Source organism: Octodon degus, unplaced genomic scaffold (genome assembly GCF_000260255.1).
Source record: "Octodon degus isolate 3935 unplaced genomic scaffold, OctDeg1.0 scaffold00162, whole genome shotgun sequence".
NCBI lineage: Eukaryota > Metazoa > Chordata > Mammalia > Rodentia > Octodontidae > Octodon > Octodon degus.
The window spans coordinates 3,598,444-3,615,715 of record NW_004524738.1 but is presented as its reverse complement, the minus strand read 5'-3'; the positions used below and the strand labels follow the sequence as shown (position 1 = coordinate 3,615,715).

General features: G+C 40.0%; 1 protein-coding gene and 1 pseudogene across 1 annotated transcript in view; one reads left to right on the top strand and one right to left on the bottom strand.

Annotated features, from left to right (window-relative positions):
* Dnah6 (dynein axonemal heavy chain 6) overlaps positions 1-17,272 on the top strand; it is a 296,200-nt gene that overhangs the window by 27,293 nt on the left and 251,635 nt on the right. Inside the window, exons 5-11 of the mRNA XM_023702951.1 lie at positions 3,975-4,242; positions 6,597-6,731; positions 6,816-6,936; positions 7,600-7,717; positions 9,443-9,611; positions 10,312-10,428; positions 13,507-13,707. Coding sequence (XP_023558719.1) covers positions 3,975-4,242; positions 6,597-6,731; positions 6,816-6,936; positions 7,600-7,717; positions 9,443-9,611; positions 10,312-10,428; positions 13,507-13,707 — 1,129 coding nt within the window. The remainder of the gene's footprint in view (positions 1-3,974; positions 4,243-6,596; positions 6,732-6,815; positions 6,937-7,599; positions 7,718-9,442; positions 9,612-10,311; positions 10,429-13,506; positions 13,708-17,272) is intronic.
* Positions 3,041-3,430, bottom strand: LOC105743744 (annotated as a pseudogene).

Sequence of the window (17,272 nt, the reverse complement as noted above, 5' to 3'; positions counted from 1 at the left end):
TCTCTGCTTCTCTCTCTGTCTCTCTCTGCCTCTCTCTCTGTCTCTCTGTGTGTGTCTCCCTCTTTCTCCCTATCTTTCTCTCTCTCTGTCTCTCTCCCTCTCTCTCTCTGTCTCTCACCCTCTCTCCCTCTCTCTCTGTCTCTCTCTCTCTGTCTGTCTGTCTCTTTCTCTCTGTGTGTCTCTCTCTGTGTCTATCTGTCTCTCTCTTTCTATCTCTCTCCCTCTCTCTCTCTTTGTCTCTATTTCTCTGTCTCTCGCCCTCTCTCTCCTTCTCTTTCTCTGTCTCTCTCTGTCTCTCTCCCTCTCTCTCCCTCTTTCTCCTCTCTCTCTCTCTCTCTCTCTCTCTCTCTCTCTCTCTCTCTCTGTTTCTCTCTCCCTCCTTCCCTCCCTCCCTCTCCCTTCCCCTAATGCCCTCCTCCTCCTCTCCTCTGTCTGGGATCCCAGGCTGTGTCCCTGCCTCAGTCTCTAGGACGGACTCTACTCTTTCCTTACTCCTCTCCCTGCCATGTTCAGCTACCAGCTATGGCAGAGCCGAGCCTCTCTGGTTCTACATCCTTTCCCCACTCTAAGCTGCAATCTCAACAACTTCTAGTGCTCATGAATGTCTCCACCATGCCTGATGCCAAGGGGAGGAGGACAATTGCTGAGCCAGAACCACTCAAGCTGTCACTTGATGTGCCCAACATTCTGCCATTTATGCTTTTGCCTCAGTCTCCATTTCTCCCTTTGGGTCACAGTGACCTCAGTGCCCTGTGCTATGGAGGCGCAAGCCTGGGGCTGGGCTGTCTAGATCAACATCACAGCTTTAGTCTTGCCTAAGTCCTGCATAGTTTTCTCATGCTTGAGATCCTCACAGAGCCCACAACTAAGAGTACCCTCCATAGCACAAATATCTGTCTCCAGGTCATCCTTGAATTCCAGCAGGAGTCCCTCTGGGACATGCCTGCACTGTGGCTGGTGGTGACTAGGGTGAGTCCAAGCTGCCCTCCACTTTCCTAATGTAGTCTCCAGACCCACACAGCCAGCAACTCAATGAGCAGAACCAGCTTCGCTTCTTATTCCAGCTTCCCCTACTTCTGTCTTTCACCTGTTTGCTCGCTAGTCCAGGTTATATTCATGTGAGAGTGAGTTATTACTTGCCTGTCTAGCCATGCAACCACTAACCTGAGTCAGTACCTTACAACAAACAAGACTGCTGTTTCCTCTAGACTTACATGATGGAATCTAATGAGAATGTTGATTCTCAAGTGAAGGACTGAAAGAGCTCACCTTCATCTTCCCTTGTTATCATGTTGTTTGTTCATTTTCAAGTCAACTTCGGTGATTCACAAATATCCTTGTCTATCAGGATCAGCCCAGCAGCTTGGTAACCAGGAGTCTCAGAACACATGAAGATTATGATTGTATGATTGACCCAGAAATCTAGATGCTTAACAAACATCACAGGTGATTTTGAGCCTGATGATACAGCTTTTGAAAATGACTCCTATGAATTCATTTGCTCTGTGAAGAATAGAGGCATGTAGAGAAAAAGTGTAATGACATGAAAACAAATGCCTCAAATAGGAAAAAAATACTTAAGGAATTTATAAGTGACATTGAGTGCCAACAAGTTGAATTTCAACATCATGAACCATCTCTGTCACCATCTAGAAGGGATGTGGGTAGCAAGTTTGGTCTTGTTTTGAGGTTGGTCTGATGTCTGACATTAAGGAAACACCTAAAAATTACTATCTCAGTGCCCAGTCTCACATTTTAGAGAGAATCCCTCCAAGAAAATCCTAATTGTATCTTCAGCTACTGACAACAGAAACAGGAAAATGTTACAATATTTTTCATATACCTGACAGCACCGTGCAATGCCTGACACTTCCCCTCAGACATTTAGGAGGTGAGCTAAGTAGAACATAAACAGAAGACCAGGCAGTGAGGTCAGGGCACAGCAAAGCAGAGCAAATCAGCAACACAAGAGGAGGGGAACTCACTGTGAGTCCCTCTTCCACTCAAATATAAATATATATAATTTTTTTTCTCTTACTCAATTTTCTTAAAGCAAAAACAGAAGGTAAAAACCAGTGGTCCTTAATTTTTTGATTAGCAGACCTGTAAGAATTTTTTTAATCCCTTCAAAATTGATTTCACATGTACATGGCTTCATAGACACCAATTTTGGGGTAGTTCTCGGTGGCCTGAGGCTATTCTGAAGAGTCATGAATTCAGGCTCCAAACACAGAGTGAGAACTGAAGGAGATTCCCATCCCCAGTTCCACATGAGGTGCTGGCGTCGCCCCCGGGGCGTGCTGAGCAGGCAACTGAGTCCACACATGGTGGCACACACCTGTAATCCCAGCACTGGGGAGGCTGAAAACAGGAGGATCACTACGAGTCCAAGCTGTATAGTGAGACCCTGGACCAAATACACTTTTTAAAAAATTTAAGGAGACTATAGATACAGGTGACTTTCACAGGAGCAGTGTATCTAATCTTTGTCCTCTGCCCATATCATCACATAGTATGAACATAGAAACGATCTGAGGTTTGACTTTTACACTTAATCTTTACCTCATCATTCTGCAGCTTAGAATCAAAACTCTCATAGAATCACCAGTGTCATTTTCCTAAATCCCTAAGTATATTTTAATCAGGTGTTATATCATACTTAACACTTGTTCTATTATTTTTAAGTTGCATAGACTATTTCAGTGTTACAGCTAAAATACCGAAAATATATTTATACAAAATATATCTATACAAAATAATATATTTATACAAAATTGGTCTTTCTATTCTCAGTACTTTATTCTCAGGCCCCTTGTCCAGTTTTTATGCCTCTCTTGCTTTTCTTCTTTACTCAATCTATTTTCTGCTGTGCATACATTTGAGGAATGCCCCGATGACAGTTCACGAAGAGGTAATCTTGAACTAAACAGTTTCTCATTAATAATTTTTTAAGGTTTTACAGTTTATTAAATTCTCTCGTGAAAAAAAGTCGCAGTCACTGCAGAATCTCTCCTCCTTCGGTTGTTCTCCAGTCTCCAGCTCACTTTCTGCCAGCACCAACTCTAGCCATTGCGGCGCCCCTGACTTTCTTCATTCTGTTCTTGCGTTCCTTCCCCTGATTTCTGGAGGTCTTTTTCTTCTCATACTTATGTCTTGCAAGTCTATGTTTGGGCTCATTTTTCTTTGCATAATCCAGGGAATCATAAATCTTGCCAAAGCTAGTCGTCTTGCCACCGCCAAAATGGGTTCAGAATCCAAACACAAAAATGACATCTGGTGCGGTCTTGTACATTTTGGCGAGTTTTTCCTGAATTTCTGTCTTAAGAACTATTACTTTGCCAGGATGAAGGACATCAGTGACCATTTGTTTCCTTTGAAGAAGTCGGTTAGGCATGAACTTTCAGGTTCGGATAGTTACTGTGTCGTTCATGATGGCAACAGATCCTCAGACAGCCAGGGAGGAAAAGAGCTCATTAATAATTATTTTATGTGTGATGTATTTTAGCTTAATTTGGGGGCCTTGTTTCTAATTTTATGTAATTCATGTTTTCTTTCATGTTTTTGATAAGTCTGTCAAGACTAAGTAGCTTAAAACTCTTGTGCTATTAAATTTGAGTAATTTCTAAAGAGTTAATAATAAAAATTAGATGAGGATAGCCTTCACACACAGCTGTCATTTTAAATATCTACAGTAGATTGACTTTATTATAAAAATCTTGTCACTGTAATTAATGACCAAGCATATTACAAAGGTTATGAAATCCTTAAAATAGGCTCTATTCTTCCTAAAAACCAGCCCTTTCTTCTTTCCTTGAGTAATTTACTCAATCTGAAGATGGTGTAGTTGGTTTAAAATTTTTTTAATTTAAATAGTATTTGTCATTAAGAAATATCTGTCTTTTCCACCAAAAAGTACTTCAATTGCTTAACCTACATCCAATAATTTATTTGTCTCACTTGTTATTTGTTTATAGAGTTGTAAGTTATGAAAACATCAACAAAAATGATTACTATACTATTAGTCAAAAGGCAGTGACACATGTTTACAATAATGACATCGAATATATAGAAATTGATCGATGGGAAAAAGAATATCTGTATCACAGAGAACTTACTAAGATCCCCATATTCGCACTTTTCCGGAAATGGAAGGCTTTCAACGTGTGGAAGAAGAATGTACGCTCCAAGAAAATCACGGCATGTCGAGATTCTCTACAAAAAAATCTGTTCATTGTTAATCCTGTATGTATTTATTTTTCATATTTTAAAAGAATTACAGTAAAAGAAATTGTGGTTCTATGACAGATGTTTGTGTAGACTATCCCTGAAATAGAATTTGTTAAAGGATCTCGAGTTACTGCCTGTCTTGTCATGTAGGAGCCTGGCAATCCAGTGGTGTCTCTGCAGGTTCAATGAGGGTTCCAAAGGTGTAGAAGGCCTTGCACGGGGCTCTTTTAATTAGAACAACCTAAGGCCTTGAGCTTTGTGGTCTTCTTTGCTGCTGATTACCTTTAAACACAAAAGCAATCAACAACAACAGACTGGGTGGAAATCCTGTTACCTCTTCTCTCGTCCTTGGGACACTCAGGACACTGTGGTTCAAATGCATGTGGGCATGTTTCCACTGACCAGTAGAGGGATCTATGTGTGCCTCTGCCATGGATTCACACGGAAGGGGAGATTTTTATATTTACATTGGATGATGAGGTGATCATAGAAAATGAACAGTTAAAAGCATGCACAGCCATGTTTAGGCTCTACTCATTGAACTTCAACTAACATTAAAAGATCTGTACTTAATTCCTTGGGAAGAACTGACATTATCATTACTGTCATGCTCAGAGAACTGTCTTCGCTGTCTATTTCTATGACATTGAGTCATAGCCTTCCATGTCAGAGGCCTCAGATTTATTATGTACTAGTCATTTCCTTCATGTTGCTATGGTAATATGAAAAACTTTTATCAACATGTCGGTTATTAAATAAAAGAATATCCATGGACTATGGTAAACATCAATATTAGTGCCAAACAAATATGGAAGATGTACCACCTCAAATCATCCATACCACTGAACCTTCTGATTTGGAAAAAACTAACCCCATCTTTCTTGACATCAAACTCAAGCCTTAGACCTCTAATTTTATTAGGGATCCATCAGTTATTTGAAACTATTTTACCATATTTCATACTTTACCATGCCTTATCATGAATTGTTCCTAAATATGCAAAAATACTAGCTAATTCCTGTTGATGAACATGAGGGAACAATAGAATTGTTTGAAATTTTTATTTCTAAAATAATCAACCTGGGGCCAGGGATATAGCTCAGTAGCACATTGCCTGATTGTCAAACAGTGCAAAGTCCTGAGTCTGAATCCTGGTACCAAAAATAAATAAATAAATAATCAACTGATCCCTACATTTTCTTAAGACAACTTTATAGATATATAATTTGTATGCTGCATAATGTACCTATATAAAGTATTCAATTCAGTAATTTTTGGTGTATTCACAGATTTGATCAATAAATACTGTGGTCATTTTTAGAACATATTCATCATTCCAAAAAGAAACTCCAACATTTATTAATGTTTATTCTATATTTGTCCCAAATCTCTTTCATCTTCCCCCAACTATAGGCAACCAGTAACCTGTATCCTGTCTCTAAATTGATTTCCCAATTCTGTACATTTCTTATAAATGAAGCTACCTAATATTTGGACTCTTTATGACTGACTTTCTTTTAGTTAACATAATGCTTTCATGATTTATGTTGTAAAAATAGCACACCTTCTCACTGGCAAACTACCTTATTTTATATAGTTATATTTTTTATTCATCTATCCATTTGTGGATATTTGGGTTGCTTACATGTTTGACAGTTACGAATGATGTTTTTAGGAGAATTCATGCACAAGCTTTTGACTGAACATGTTTTCATTTCTCTTGGACATACCCCTATGAATTGAATTGCTAGGCATAAGTAATTCTATGCTTAAGGCTTTTGAGAAAATATGCAACAGTTTTTCAAAACAACTTATTGAGGCTGGGGATATAGCTCAGTGGCACAGCACCTACCTGGCAAGACTAGGTCCTGAGTTTGATTCCTGATACAAAAACAAACAAACAAACAAACAAAAAAATCCTTCTAACCTACTGAAAACTTAAAGTCAAATTTAGCTTTGTTCTATGCTGTATCCTCTTAGGTTAATAGGTAGTCCATCTATTATCATTATTGCTGGCGATGGTAATGGCCGTAAGGTAACACAAAGAATCTTGTAGTAGCCACTAGCCAAAACTAAGACAGTGCCCGTTTTCTGTTTCATGCCTCCAATTTCATCCATTAAGTAACTAAAAGATATAGATGTCTTTTCAAAGTGAGGAGAAAGGAATTTAGATGAATTAAATCCAGTAATTCAAAGAATGCTTTAGAAAAGAGTTTCAGAAGAGTTCCTACTTACTCTGTACGTTGCCAGCTCGGCTCTTTAATACACAGCACTGTGTGTCAACCTTAACCACTTTTGCTTTCCACATATTTTATATCTTTAAAATACAGGATTTTTAACTAAATAATGATAGTCTTATTTCCCTTTAGTATTTGCGACCAGCTCTTCTTAAAATAAGTGAATTGTGTTATCAAATCAGCTTCATGGGACTTTGTTATATCGAAAAATGTCACACCTACACACTGCAGGAATTTAAGGCTGCACAAGTCATACGTCTAGAGGAGGTAAGGAACTTTGTAATGATGAAGCTTATTTTCCTGTTTTCAACACTTTGGTTTTGCTAACCCTATACATTCATCTATGTCTAGGTGACAGAACTCCTAGAAGAATTTCGAAATATGGCAAAAGAGGTGGTCAGAAAGGCTTGTCGACTTGCTCTGCGTGCTGTAGGATTTATTCCTGATGACTGTGCATTTGAACCTGAGGAGGGTATGGAGGGCAGAGACCATGGCTGTATCAGAATAGCAGCTTCCTAAAAGATCTGCTAGTCTTTACTCTACTTGGGCTTAAGTAGTTATCCTCTTTGTCAACTGTTCCACACTTCTGCTGGACGTGTTATAAGTTCAGTGCATCCTGTGGAATAGGAAAACCCAGTAAACACTGCATTTTTTGCATTCTTCCTACTTGTGTAGAGTGTTTTGAAACTGTGCACAGAATCTTGATTCAGAGATATTCTGTAGTGGACTCAGGGCCTGCTTGAAAGTAAGACAATCCTGCAAGTACAGACGATCAGTTTATCACAATTAAGGGACTGGATGACTCTCGGGTTTAGCCAGGGTGGCCTGGACTCTGAAAGATGACACACATGCCAGTGGAAAGAAGGTAGAAGTGTTTCTAGGAAAAAGATAGCATGACCCGTGGATCAACTCCCATTAACAAGAATATCGGTGGATGGTCTATAGTCTTTTCATGAGCAGAATTTCATCACTGTGGAAATATTTTTTAGATAACTGGGCTGTCTTCCAGGGCTTCAAATGCTTCACAACCCAAAGGATTTTGTTATTTTTAAGTTTGATTTTTTTCCTTTGAATTTATATTGAAAGAAATGAAATTTTTACCCAAGGATTCTGACTGTGATTCTGTTGTTCTTAGATTTTGATAAAACAGTGAACGTTGAAATGCCATTTGAGACACCCACCTACGGCGACTCTGAGAAAATGACATACACAGAACAGGCCAGCAAGAGGCACCACTGCATGAGGCTCACGTGGTAAGTGGTTTCTCTTTCTTTCAAGAAAAATTAGAGCATCCACCTTTTTCACACTCATTAAAAACTAAAAGCTGGAAGTTGAAGGATACATAAATTTGCGTCACCAGAGTAAATTATCACTCTGCATGTCCAAATGTCATGAGCTAGCTTATGACATTTATTTAATAAATAAATAAAACCAATAATAGAATTATTTCTAGAAATAACGTCTCACTTTTAAAAAAATCAAGTCCTTTGTCAAAAGGTTCGCTAATAATGATAAGGATTTTAGGATGTGGTGACCTGAATCCCACCCCATCAACCCCAACCCACAAGAACCTGCAATAACAGGAAGGCTAGAAGACACTGAAGTGCAGGTTCAAGGTCCAGAGCCCCTCTTTGGTCACTAAGGCCATGTTTCCTTCTGACTCAGCCTGGAGTACCCGGACTGTAGGGCAGGCTGTGCTGAGGAGAAGCCAGGAACAGAGATGTGAGGACCTCCTCAAGTTGCCAGAGAGAGAATGTGCTGCATCCTTCTGACCACAAAAGGACTACACCACCCCCTCCCTCAGACAACCGGAAGCCAGTGAGGAAATTTCCTTCTCGGGCCTCACTAGGGGACTCTTAAATGATTAGAAGTAGCTCTGTCCCTTGCTTTCAGAGTCTGAATTTTCCATAATTCTAAAACCCCATGAAGGGCTGCCCGAATAGCTCAGTGGATGAAAGCACCTGCAAGCAGGTGCAGGGACCTGGGGTCAATCCCCAGGTCTGCCGTGCCAGCCCCGCCCCGGGGCACGCCGAGACAGCAATTGAGACTGGGTGTGGTGGCGCACGCCTATAATCCCAGCTCTTGGGAGGCTGTAAACAGGCGGATCACCATGAGTCCCATCTAGTAGTGAGATCCTGAACACCCTGTAGACCCTTCCCTAAATTACAAAAATAAATAAATAAAATAAAATAAAAATAAAACCTCATGATTACAAATAACTCTTGCAAACAAAATCACCAAATATGATATGGAAAACTGTGAAACCATAAAACATCATGTATTGTTATTCAGTGCTAATTTACTTAATACAGCAATTAAAACTATCTATTCAGTAAACTTTAAATGTACACTATTTTATATGAAATGGCAGCTTAGCTTATAGAAATTGTCAGTGTAGCAACAGATGGCAGTGAAATAGTCTCTAAGACCACTAAGGTGTGCTAGAGACCCCAAGCACCGTGTGAACAGAAGAAAAAAAATCTTCTAAATGTTTTGTTGTCTCTACCTGCCTTCTAATCACTCAAGGAAGCACCAAAAATTCAAATCTTTGGGCTAATAATTTCTGTCAAAACAGCAGAATTCATTATTATTTATCCACAGCAAAATTTTATACTTGTACCATTAGAATGCAAATTACAGATGTATGCGTGGAAGGTTCTGTAGAACACCTTTGGAAAAAAATCTTACAGCTGTTGACAAGATGAGCTAGGTGGATTTCCTTAACAATTGTAGTGCGCATACATAGCCTATCAAAGACTTGAAGCACCTGAGAAAATTAATGTAGCACATTTGAATATAGTTGTGCTTTAAAAGGAAGAATATCTAAGAACACGTCTTCTGAACAGCAAATCTGTGAGACTATAATGCAATTAGATCAAAAAGCAAACAGAAATGATATCCTGAAATTTCTTCACTTTAGAGTCACTGGCAGAAATTTTCATGGAAAGATAAGATAGTATGTGCTTTTCCTTTTCCAGCTTTATCCGTCTAAATGACTATCTCATTGAGAACACCCTGCATGTCTTAACCGTGAATTCTGCTAACTCTCTTTTGAATTACCTCACTGACAAAATAAAACGGACCCCTTCAGCGGATGTCATTCAGAAATGGATTACCGAAGAGAAGCCTGAAGCCACTGACAAAAAGGTATGCTCAGATGAAATTAAAATTCACCATTTGGGGGCTGGCCATATAGCTCAGTGGATTAAAGTGCCTGCAAGCAGGTGCAGGGTCCAGGGCTTCAATCCCCAGGCCTGCTGTGCCAGCCTCACCCCCGCGGTGCACTAAGATGGCAGTTGAGACTGGGCATGTTGGCGCATGCCTATAATCCTAGCTCTTAGGAAGCTGAAAACAGGAGGATCACTATGAGTCCAATCTAGTAGTAAGACCCTGAACACCTTATAGACCCTTCCCTAAAATACAGAAAAAAAGAAAATTCACCAGTTAGCATTTATTGAGGAGTGCTTATTATGAGTTATCTCTCCTGGAGAAATAGAGACATTTTATTTAAATATATTTCTGTTGAGCCATTAGTTATTACATTATTGGTATCATTTCTATTAAGTATATCAACTCCATTTCTAGCTAAATAGATCTGCTCCAGGCATTCTTAGCATATTGCCTCAGCTTATTGTTTGCCTTTCTTTCATTGATAGTACTTTTATAAGGAAAGACAACTTACATTGCTATGTCACCTTTCAGTATGTGCATTTTCTCTTGCTGTAGAATCATCCTGATAGATTTCCACATGCCAAGATTATCAACCAACGGCATAAACTTAACTGTATATGTCTTTGTTTTATAGCTCAGTACATGGGTCTTGGTAACTGCAATTGTGCTGTTTCAGGGGGCTCCTGTGGTGGAAAAGCAGGAAGAAGATGAGTCTCTCATCCCCATGTTTGTCACAGAACTGATTCTGACTGTCCAGTCCCTCCTCTTTGAGCCGTCTCTGGAAGACTTTCTGGTGTGTGCTTCTTCATGCTATACCCTGCAACCGCTTTGCTAGCAGATGGCCGGTGGGATTACAGTTGTCACTTCTCCAAAAGGATCATGAGAAAGAGAGAGAGGGCTGGGGAGATGGCTCAGCAGAATAAGTGCTTGCCTGTCAAGCACGGGGGCCTGAGTTCAATCCCTGGTTCTGGAAAAAAAAAAAAAAGACAAATAAAAAAAATCTTTGGGCCGGGGAGATGGTTCAGTGGAATAAGCGCTTCCCTGGCAAGCGCAAGGACCTGAGTTCAATCCCCGGTTCCACCAAAAAAAAAAAAAAAAAGCCCAACAAAATGAGAAAGAGAGAGAACACTGTTCTCTTGTATCCTTACCTCTGCCTATAAATGATCTGAAAGATTAGTACATTAACTTTAGTTTGAGCACACCAGAGCTTTGATAAGGACATACTCTACCCAGACTGCAGAATTGGCTGTGGGCATCCCACTAATGAGAGTCCAATAAGTCACTCTGTTGTAGACATCATTTGTGACAGCTTTTTAAAAGCATGATGCAACTGAGAGAATTTTGTTGTTTTAGATACTTATTGCTCTTAAATCTTTTTTAATTTTTTTTTAAATTTATTTTTGTGTGTGTGTGTGGCCAGCTCAGCCCACCAGGGGGCGGGCTGGCTGGCATGTGGTGCTGGGGGATTGAACCGCGGTCCCTGTGCTTTGCTAAGCTTGTTCTAAGTAAATGCTTTAGACCACTGAGCCATCTCACCAGCCTATATTGCTCTTAAATCTTTTAGCAGCTTAAAACAGTCACGCATCTCCCTTTCTGTAGGTCAGGAGTCTGATGCTTGCTGCTTAGTGTCACTTCTGCTTTGCACACCACCACCCCCGCCCCGGGTGTCCGCTGATCCTGCCTTTGGCAGGCTTGACCAGAAAGGATCCTCTTCTGAGTTGCCTCAGCTTGTTAAAAGAATACAGGTCCATGCACCTAAGAACTGATGTCTCTTTTCTTGAGGATGTCAGCCAGCGATAACCAATAGATCCTAGAAGTACTCCATGGGCCCTTGCCACATGACCTGCTTTATAGGCAGTTTAAAATATGGCTAATGGGCTGGCCAGATAGCTCAGTGGACTAAAGCACCTACTTAGGCAGAGGGCAGGGACCAGGGTTCGATCCCTGGCACCACATGCTGTGCCGACTGTGCAATTGAGACTGGGCGTAGTGACACATGCCTATAATCCCAACCCTTGGGAGGCTGAAAACAGGAGGATCACTACGAGTCCTATCTGTGTAGTGAGACCCTGTAGGCCCTGTAATAAATACACAAAAAAACATGGCTCTTATGCCTTCAAAGGCTGCTGGAACATTTCCTTTAAGGTGGGCCCAATCCCTTTTTGAACAGTTTTCCCCTAATTCAGTCAGATCTACTCAGGAGGATCAGCATTTGAATTAACTCAGAGTCAACTGATTTGGAACCTTATTTCTACATGCAAAACTTTCCTCCTTTGCCATACATAGCCTCCTCAGAGGCATGATGTCCTGTCATTTTCACAGCAGGGGATTGTGATGATGCGTACAGAGGGGCCAGGGGCCCTGGGGGCTCCTCATTATTCTGTCTACCACATGGGCTTACATATATATAGATTAATAAACCAGAGCCTATATTTTCTGTTTTTAGCTAGTACACTTTGGCACAAGACCAAAATCAGGATCCCTAGATTTCAGTCTTGACTTTATAATTAATAAGCTATTTGGTCAAGGAGGTAAAACCACTTACCTCTCTGGGGCTTGGTTTTTGCATTTGTAAGATAAGAATGCACATGAGTTCCAGAGTCATCTCCTGTTCCCTCAGTCTATGATTCTGTAATGCATGAGACTGATTATTTTAAGACATTTCCAGTGACAGCCAGGCTGCCAAGCTTCCAGTGATGGTCGCCTCATCCAATAACTCCCAAGCGGAGAGCTGCTGGGCTTTGGTGGCTTCTCCTCACCACAAAACCCATGTGCTTCACATGAGAGGCACAAGGCATGATCAAAAGGTATAGTGAATGTTAAAAACATTTATTACAGTTAAAAAGCACACTGTCATCAGTCCTACTCAGAGTACTCCCCCTCACTTCTAACACATTTATCCCATCATTCTCACCACTTTCTGAGGCCATTCTAGAAGACTCTTTTTGGGTGTGTCTTAAAGCATATGATACGGGCCAGGGAGATGGCTCAGTGGAATAAGTGCTTCCCTGGCAAGCACAAGGGCCTGAGTTCAATAGCCGGTTCCACAAAAAAAAAAAAAAAAAAAATGTGTGGTCCAAGGACACAGCAAATGCTACTACCGAGTGCCAGCTGACAGAAAAGCAAGCTCCATGTGTCCTCATCCATATTCACCAAATCTGGCCCAGTGCAACTTCTGGCTCTTTCCTAAAGCCACGGTGACCAGGACAGGCAAACACTGTGAATGGATGCAGGGTGTCAAAGCAGCCACGCAGCAAGATGAAAGGCTCATGAAGAAAGACTTCTGAACTGCTTCAGAAAGTGGCAAAGACCATGAATAAGTGTATTTAAATCGAAGGGGAGTATTTTGCAGGGATTAATGGTAATATGTCTTTTACCTAATATGTTTATTTTAAAAAAATAAAATAAATTCACCATAGTTTACAGTCATTCTTCTTTGGTACTCCGTGACACAAGGAAGGCTCTCCCACAGGCAGTTGGATGTGTTTTGCATCCAAATGACAGGACTCAAAGAAGCCCACATCCTTCTCATTTCCTGTGGTAGGACTCTGCTCCACATGTGGGGACTGTAAAATCAGCATGTTTGTGTGTTCGCGTCAGTACAAGATTTTACTAGTGCTTAGTTCACGATTCACATATGGATCGTTTCACAATGTACTGCAATTTTTTCAATCTGCCTCTTTCTTGATTAGAAAATATGTGTCTCGAAAGCAGGACTCTGTCTTCTGATTTGTCACACACTCTGAGGCAACACGACACCTGGCCTGGTTGAATAAGTTATTCTTTTTAGCATTTCAGAACATTCAGAAAACATTCATACATATAATCATCCACATATTTACATTTATGTTTATTCTTTTCTTTCTAACAGGATGGTATTTCAGGTGCAATTAACCACTTGCAAAACACCGTGTTATCAGTTCCTAAACTGGTGCCTGACTGGTATTTTGATGCTTTCACCAGCCCTTATATTAACAACAAACGTGAGGAGAAAACCTGCGGATCTGGGCCGAGCTTATCAGCTGTGTTTGATGATGACAAGAATTTTCACACAATTGTCTTTCAAATAAAGGTACATTTCCCTTAACACTATTTGATAACATTCTCAATTTTTAAGAAATTGATGGGGGCCAGCAAGATAGTTCAACAGACTAAAGCACCTGCTTAGGCGAGCTTAGGCAGAAGCCAAGACCATGGTTTGATCCCTGGCACTACATGCTGCACCAGCCCTGCCCCCAGGGTAGGCTGTGTTGGCCAGAGTCCAAGCATAGTGGTGCATGCCTGTAATCCTAGCTCTGTGAAGGCTGAAAGCAGGACGATCACCACAAGTCCGAGCTGCATAGTGAGACCCTGTGACAACCAAATACATTTAGAAAGAAAGAAAAAAGAAAGAAGGAAAGAAAGAAAGAAAGAAAGGAAGGAAGGAAGGAAGGAAGGAAGGAAGGAAGGAAGGAAGGAAGGAAGAAAGAAAGAAAGAAAGAAAGAAAGAAAGAAAGAAAGAAAGAAAGAAAGAAAGAAAGAAAGAAAGAGAAAGAAAGAAAGAGAAATCGAGCAATGTTTTTTTCTTGTCTTAAAATGTTCTATTTATGAAAATCGGAATGCACCTAATATCTAAATGGTAAAATTTGGAAATAGTATTGGGACCTTAAAGTGGCCTGCTAAGCAAGAGATAACTTTTTAAAAGCACTACAAATTATCTGGCAAAGCAACCCATTTGCTTGATTCTAAAGCAGTAGTAATGCCCACCAGAAATGCTGAGGCACAAGAAAAACTTGGTTAAATTAGCAGCTAGCACAGTCTTTTTAACTAAAGTCATATTTATTACATATTTTATTATTTATTAAAATGTAGTTTAATTACTTGAGGCTCATTAGAAAAAAATGTGATGATGTCTACCTGCAATCCTTCAAATGTAAGCACTACTCAAAGCGTACTTGAAGACTTTGAAATTAGTTTTGCACATACCCAGACTTCTAGCTTGAGTGCTCCAATTGAAGCTGAAATCTTCACACTGCAGCCCTCAGAAGAGATGGATGTGAGAAGCGAAAGGAGAGTGCTACTCCTGCTTTGACTTTCCCCTGGATCTTGGGTAACCCCCTTGGCTGATGGGAAACAGGAGTGTGGCCCCCAGTGTACCTGTTGTCACCTTTTCTCCTTGCTAATATCATAATTTTCATACTTAAAATTTGCCTATTTTGTAATTCGCAGATATCCTTTATACACACACTCCTATGTAACTTAAAATTAGCATTGTGTCTAAATCTGTTCATTTTGTGAAGATATCATTGGAAATATCCTGGTCTGATTTAATTTTTTTTATTTAATTTTTAAAATTATTTGAATTGTACAACTTTATGGGGTATGGTGTGATATTTTGATACTTATATAAGAATTTAATGATCAAATCTGGCTAGTTAATATTTTTATCTCCTTAAATGTTTTAAATATTTGAGTAATGTATATTTGTATATATTTATATAGAACCGTGTAATATTTCCAATGATATCTTCATGAATACATTAGATAGATACTTTCAAATCAGGATAATGTTCATGATATGATTTTAAAGGCAAACACAATATGTTCCATCTTCTGCCCTTTTCTGCATGTGAATATAGTGAAGTTCTTATTTTCAGTTGCATTATTTTAAGTAATGAATTCAAAATTTATGAGCTTCCACCATCTTACTTTGTCTTCCTTTTATAATTTTGACTTTGCAAACTATTTTTATTCTACCTGGGTTCTAATTCCAAATTTCCCTTGTTATACAACTTTATTTTTTTTAATTAGTACATGTTGTAGTTCATTCTCTCTCTCTCTCTCTCTCTCTCTCTCTCTCTCTCTCTCTCTCTCTCTGTGTGTGTGTGTACTGAGGATTGAACTCAGGACCTCACACTTGCCAGGCAAGCGCTTATGCCACTGAGCTCTATCCCAGGCCCCATGCTGTAGTTCATAATGTTTACATTCCTTGTGGAGAGTTGGTACATGTACATAATGCTAATTAATACTTAATGCTTAAGGAATTAATACTTTGTTCCTCAATAATACAGATTTTTTTTTTCATTCCCTTTCCTTTCCCTCCACCTCCCTCTTGATCATCTTCCTTTTTTTTTTAACATACTTGCAGGGCCAAGGAGATGGCTCAGGGACACAAGTGCTTGCCTCCCTTCCTGGCCCTCCCTCCACCTTCTGATCCCCTCCCCACCTGGAAAAGCTCTATCTCCCTACTTCCTGTTATCTTTTATTTTGCTTTATTTATACTTTCAGTTCTTCTCCACTAGTACTTGCACTAAGGAAGACACTTCACAACCTTATTTCACTCATTACCTACAATATCATCTGACCTAGTAACAAACACTAAAGTACTTTTGTGCTTCATCAGGTTTCTCTCCCCTAATTATTTTCCTTTTAAAAAATGACTACGATGTTGTGATTAAAAGTTATAGTTTTCTATTTGGAGAATCCAAGGTTAATGGCAGCCATCTGACTATAAATTGCTGCTCATCTCTTCAAAAAATAATAAGAATTCTACAAAGAAAAAGAATTAAAATAAACAAAATTTATACCTTTGTCATGCAACTAGAAAACAAAAAATATTCAAATGTCAAATTACTTTTCAGTAAAGAAATATACGCACATAACCATGAGGCTTCCCATGCATCCACCAGGAGCTGTGCAGTGAGGTCAGTCTTTTGAAACGTAGAAAAAAGGGGAAAGCAAGGAGTCCACGGCAGACTTGAGGTCAATTTAAAATCACAGCCAAAAAGAAGTCTACCTTGTGCCCAAAAATGTTTTTTGGAAAACTTTATTAGAACAGAGAATTAACTATAGAAAAGGAACTTAAACAAGCAAGTATTTAAGATGTGTCACTTTTGGAGAAGCAAATAAGACTAAAAAGAAAGAAGAGTCATTACTTGAGTGTACGGTGAAGTCTGGGAAGTGAAGCAACTGATGGAAATGTAAGATTTGCAGGACGAATAAAAAACAAAGACTCGAGCTGGTGAGATGGCTCAGTGGTCTAAAGCACCTACTTAGAACAAGCTTAGCAAAGCACAGGGACCGCGGTTCAATCCTCCAGCACCACATGCCAGCCAGCCCCGCCCCCTAGTGGGCTGAGCTGGACACACACACACACACACACACACACACACAAATAAAATTAAAAAAAAAAAGACTCAGAAAGCCCCGAGCTCTTTCTGTACCATGGCAACACACATAGGTGCACACTGCTCTGCTTACAGAGGAGAATGCCCTTGAGCTACAGACTTGTAAGTCACTTCAAATCTGGAGCTGAAGAAATGAAAGCAGACTGCATATAATAAGGAGAAAACAGACAGTGAAAATTGAGACATTTGATAAATATTATTCTTCCCATCCCAAGGAACTACTAGCAAAAGCAACTCAAAAAGTATATTATCTGATAGCTTAGCGGACTAAACGCCTGCTTAGGCAAGCGCAGGGGCCGGGGTTTGATCCCTGGCAGCACCTGCCGTGCCGGCCCCATGCACAGGCACACTGATCAGCAACTGAGTCCCGGCGTGGTGGCATGCACCTATAATCCCAGCGCTGGGGAGGCTGAAAACAGGAGGATCACTATGAGTTCCAGCTGCATAGTGACACCCTGCACAAAATACAAA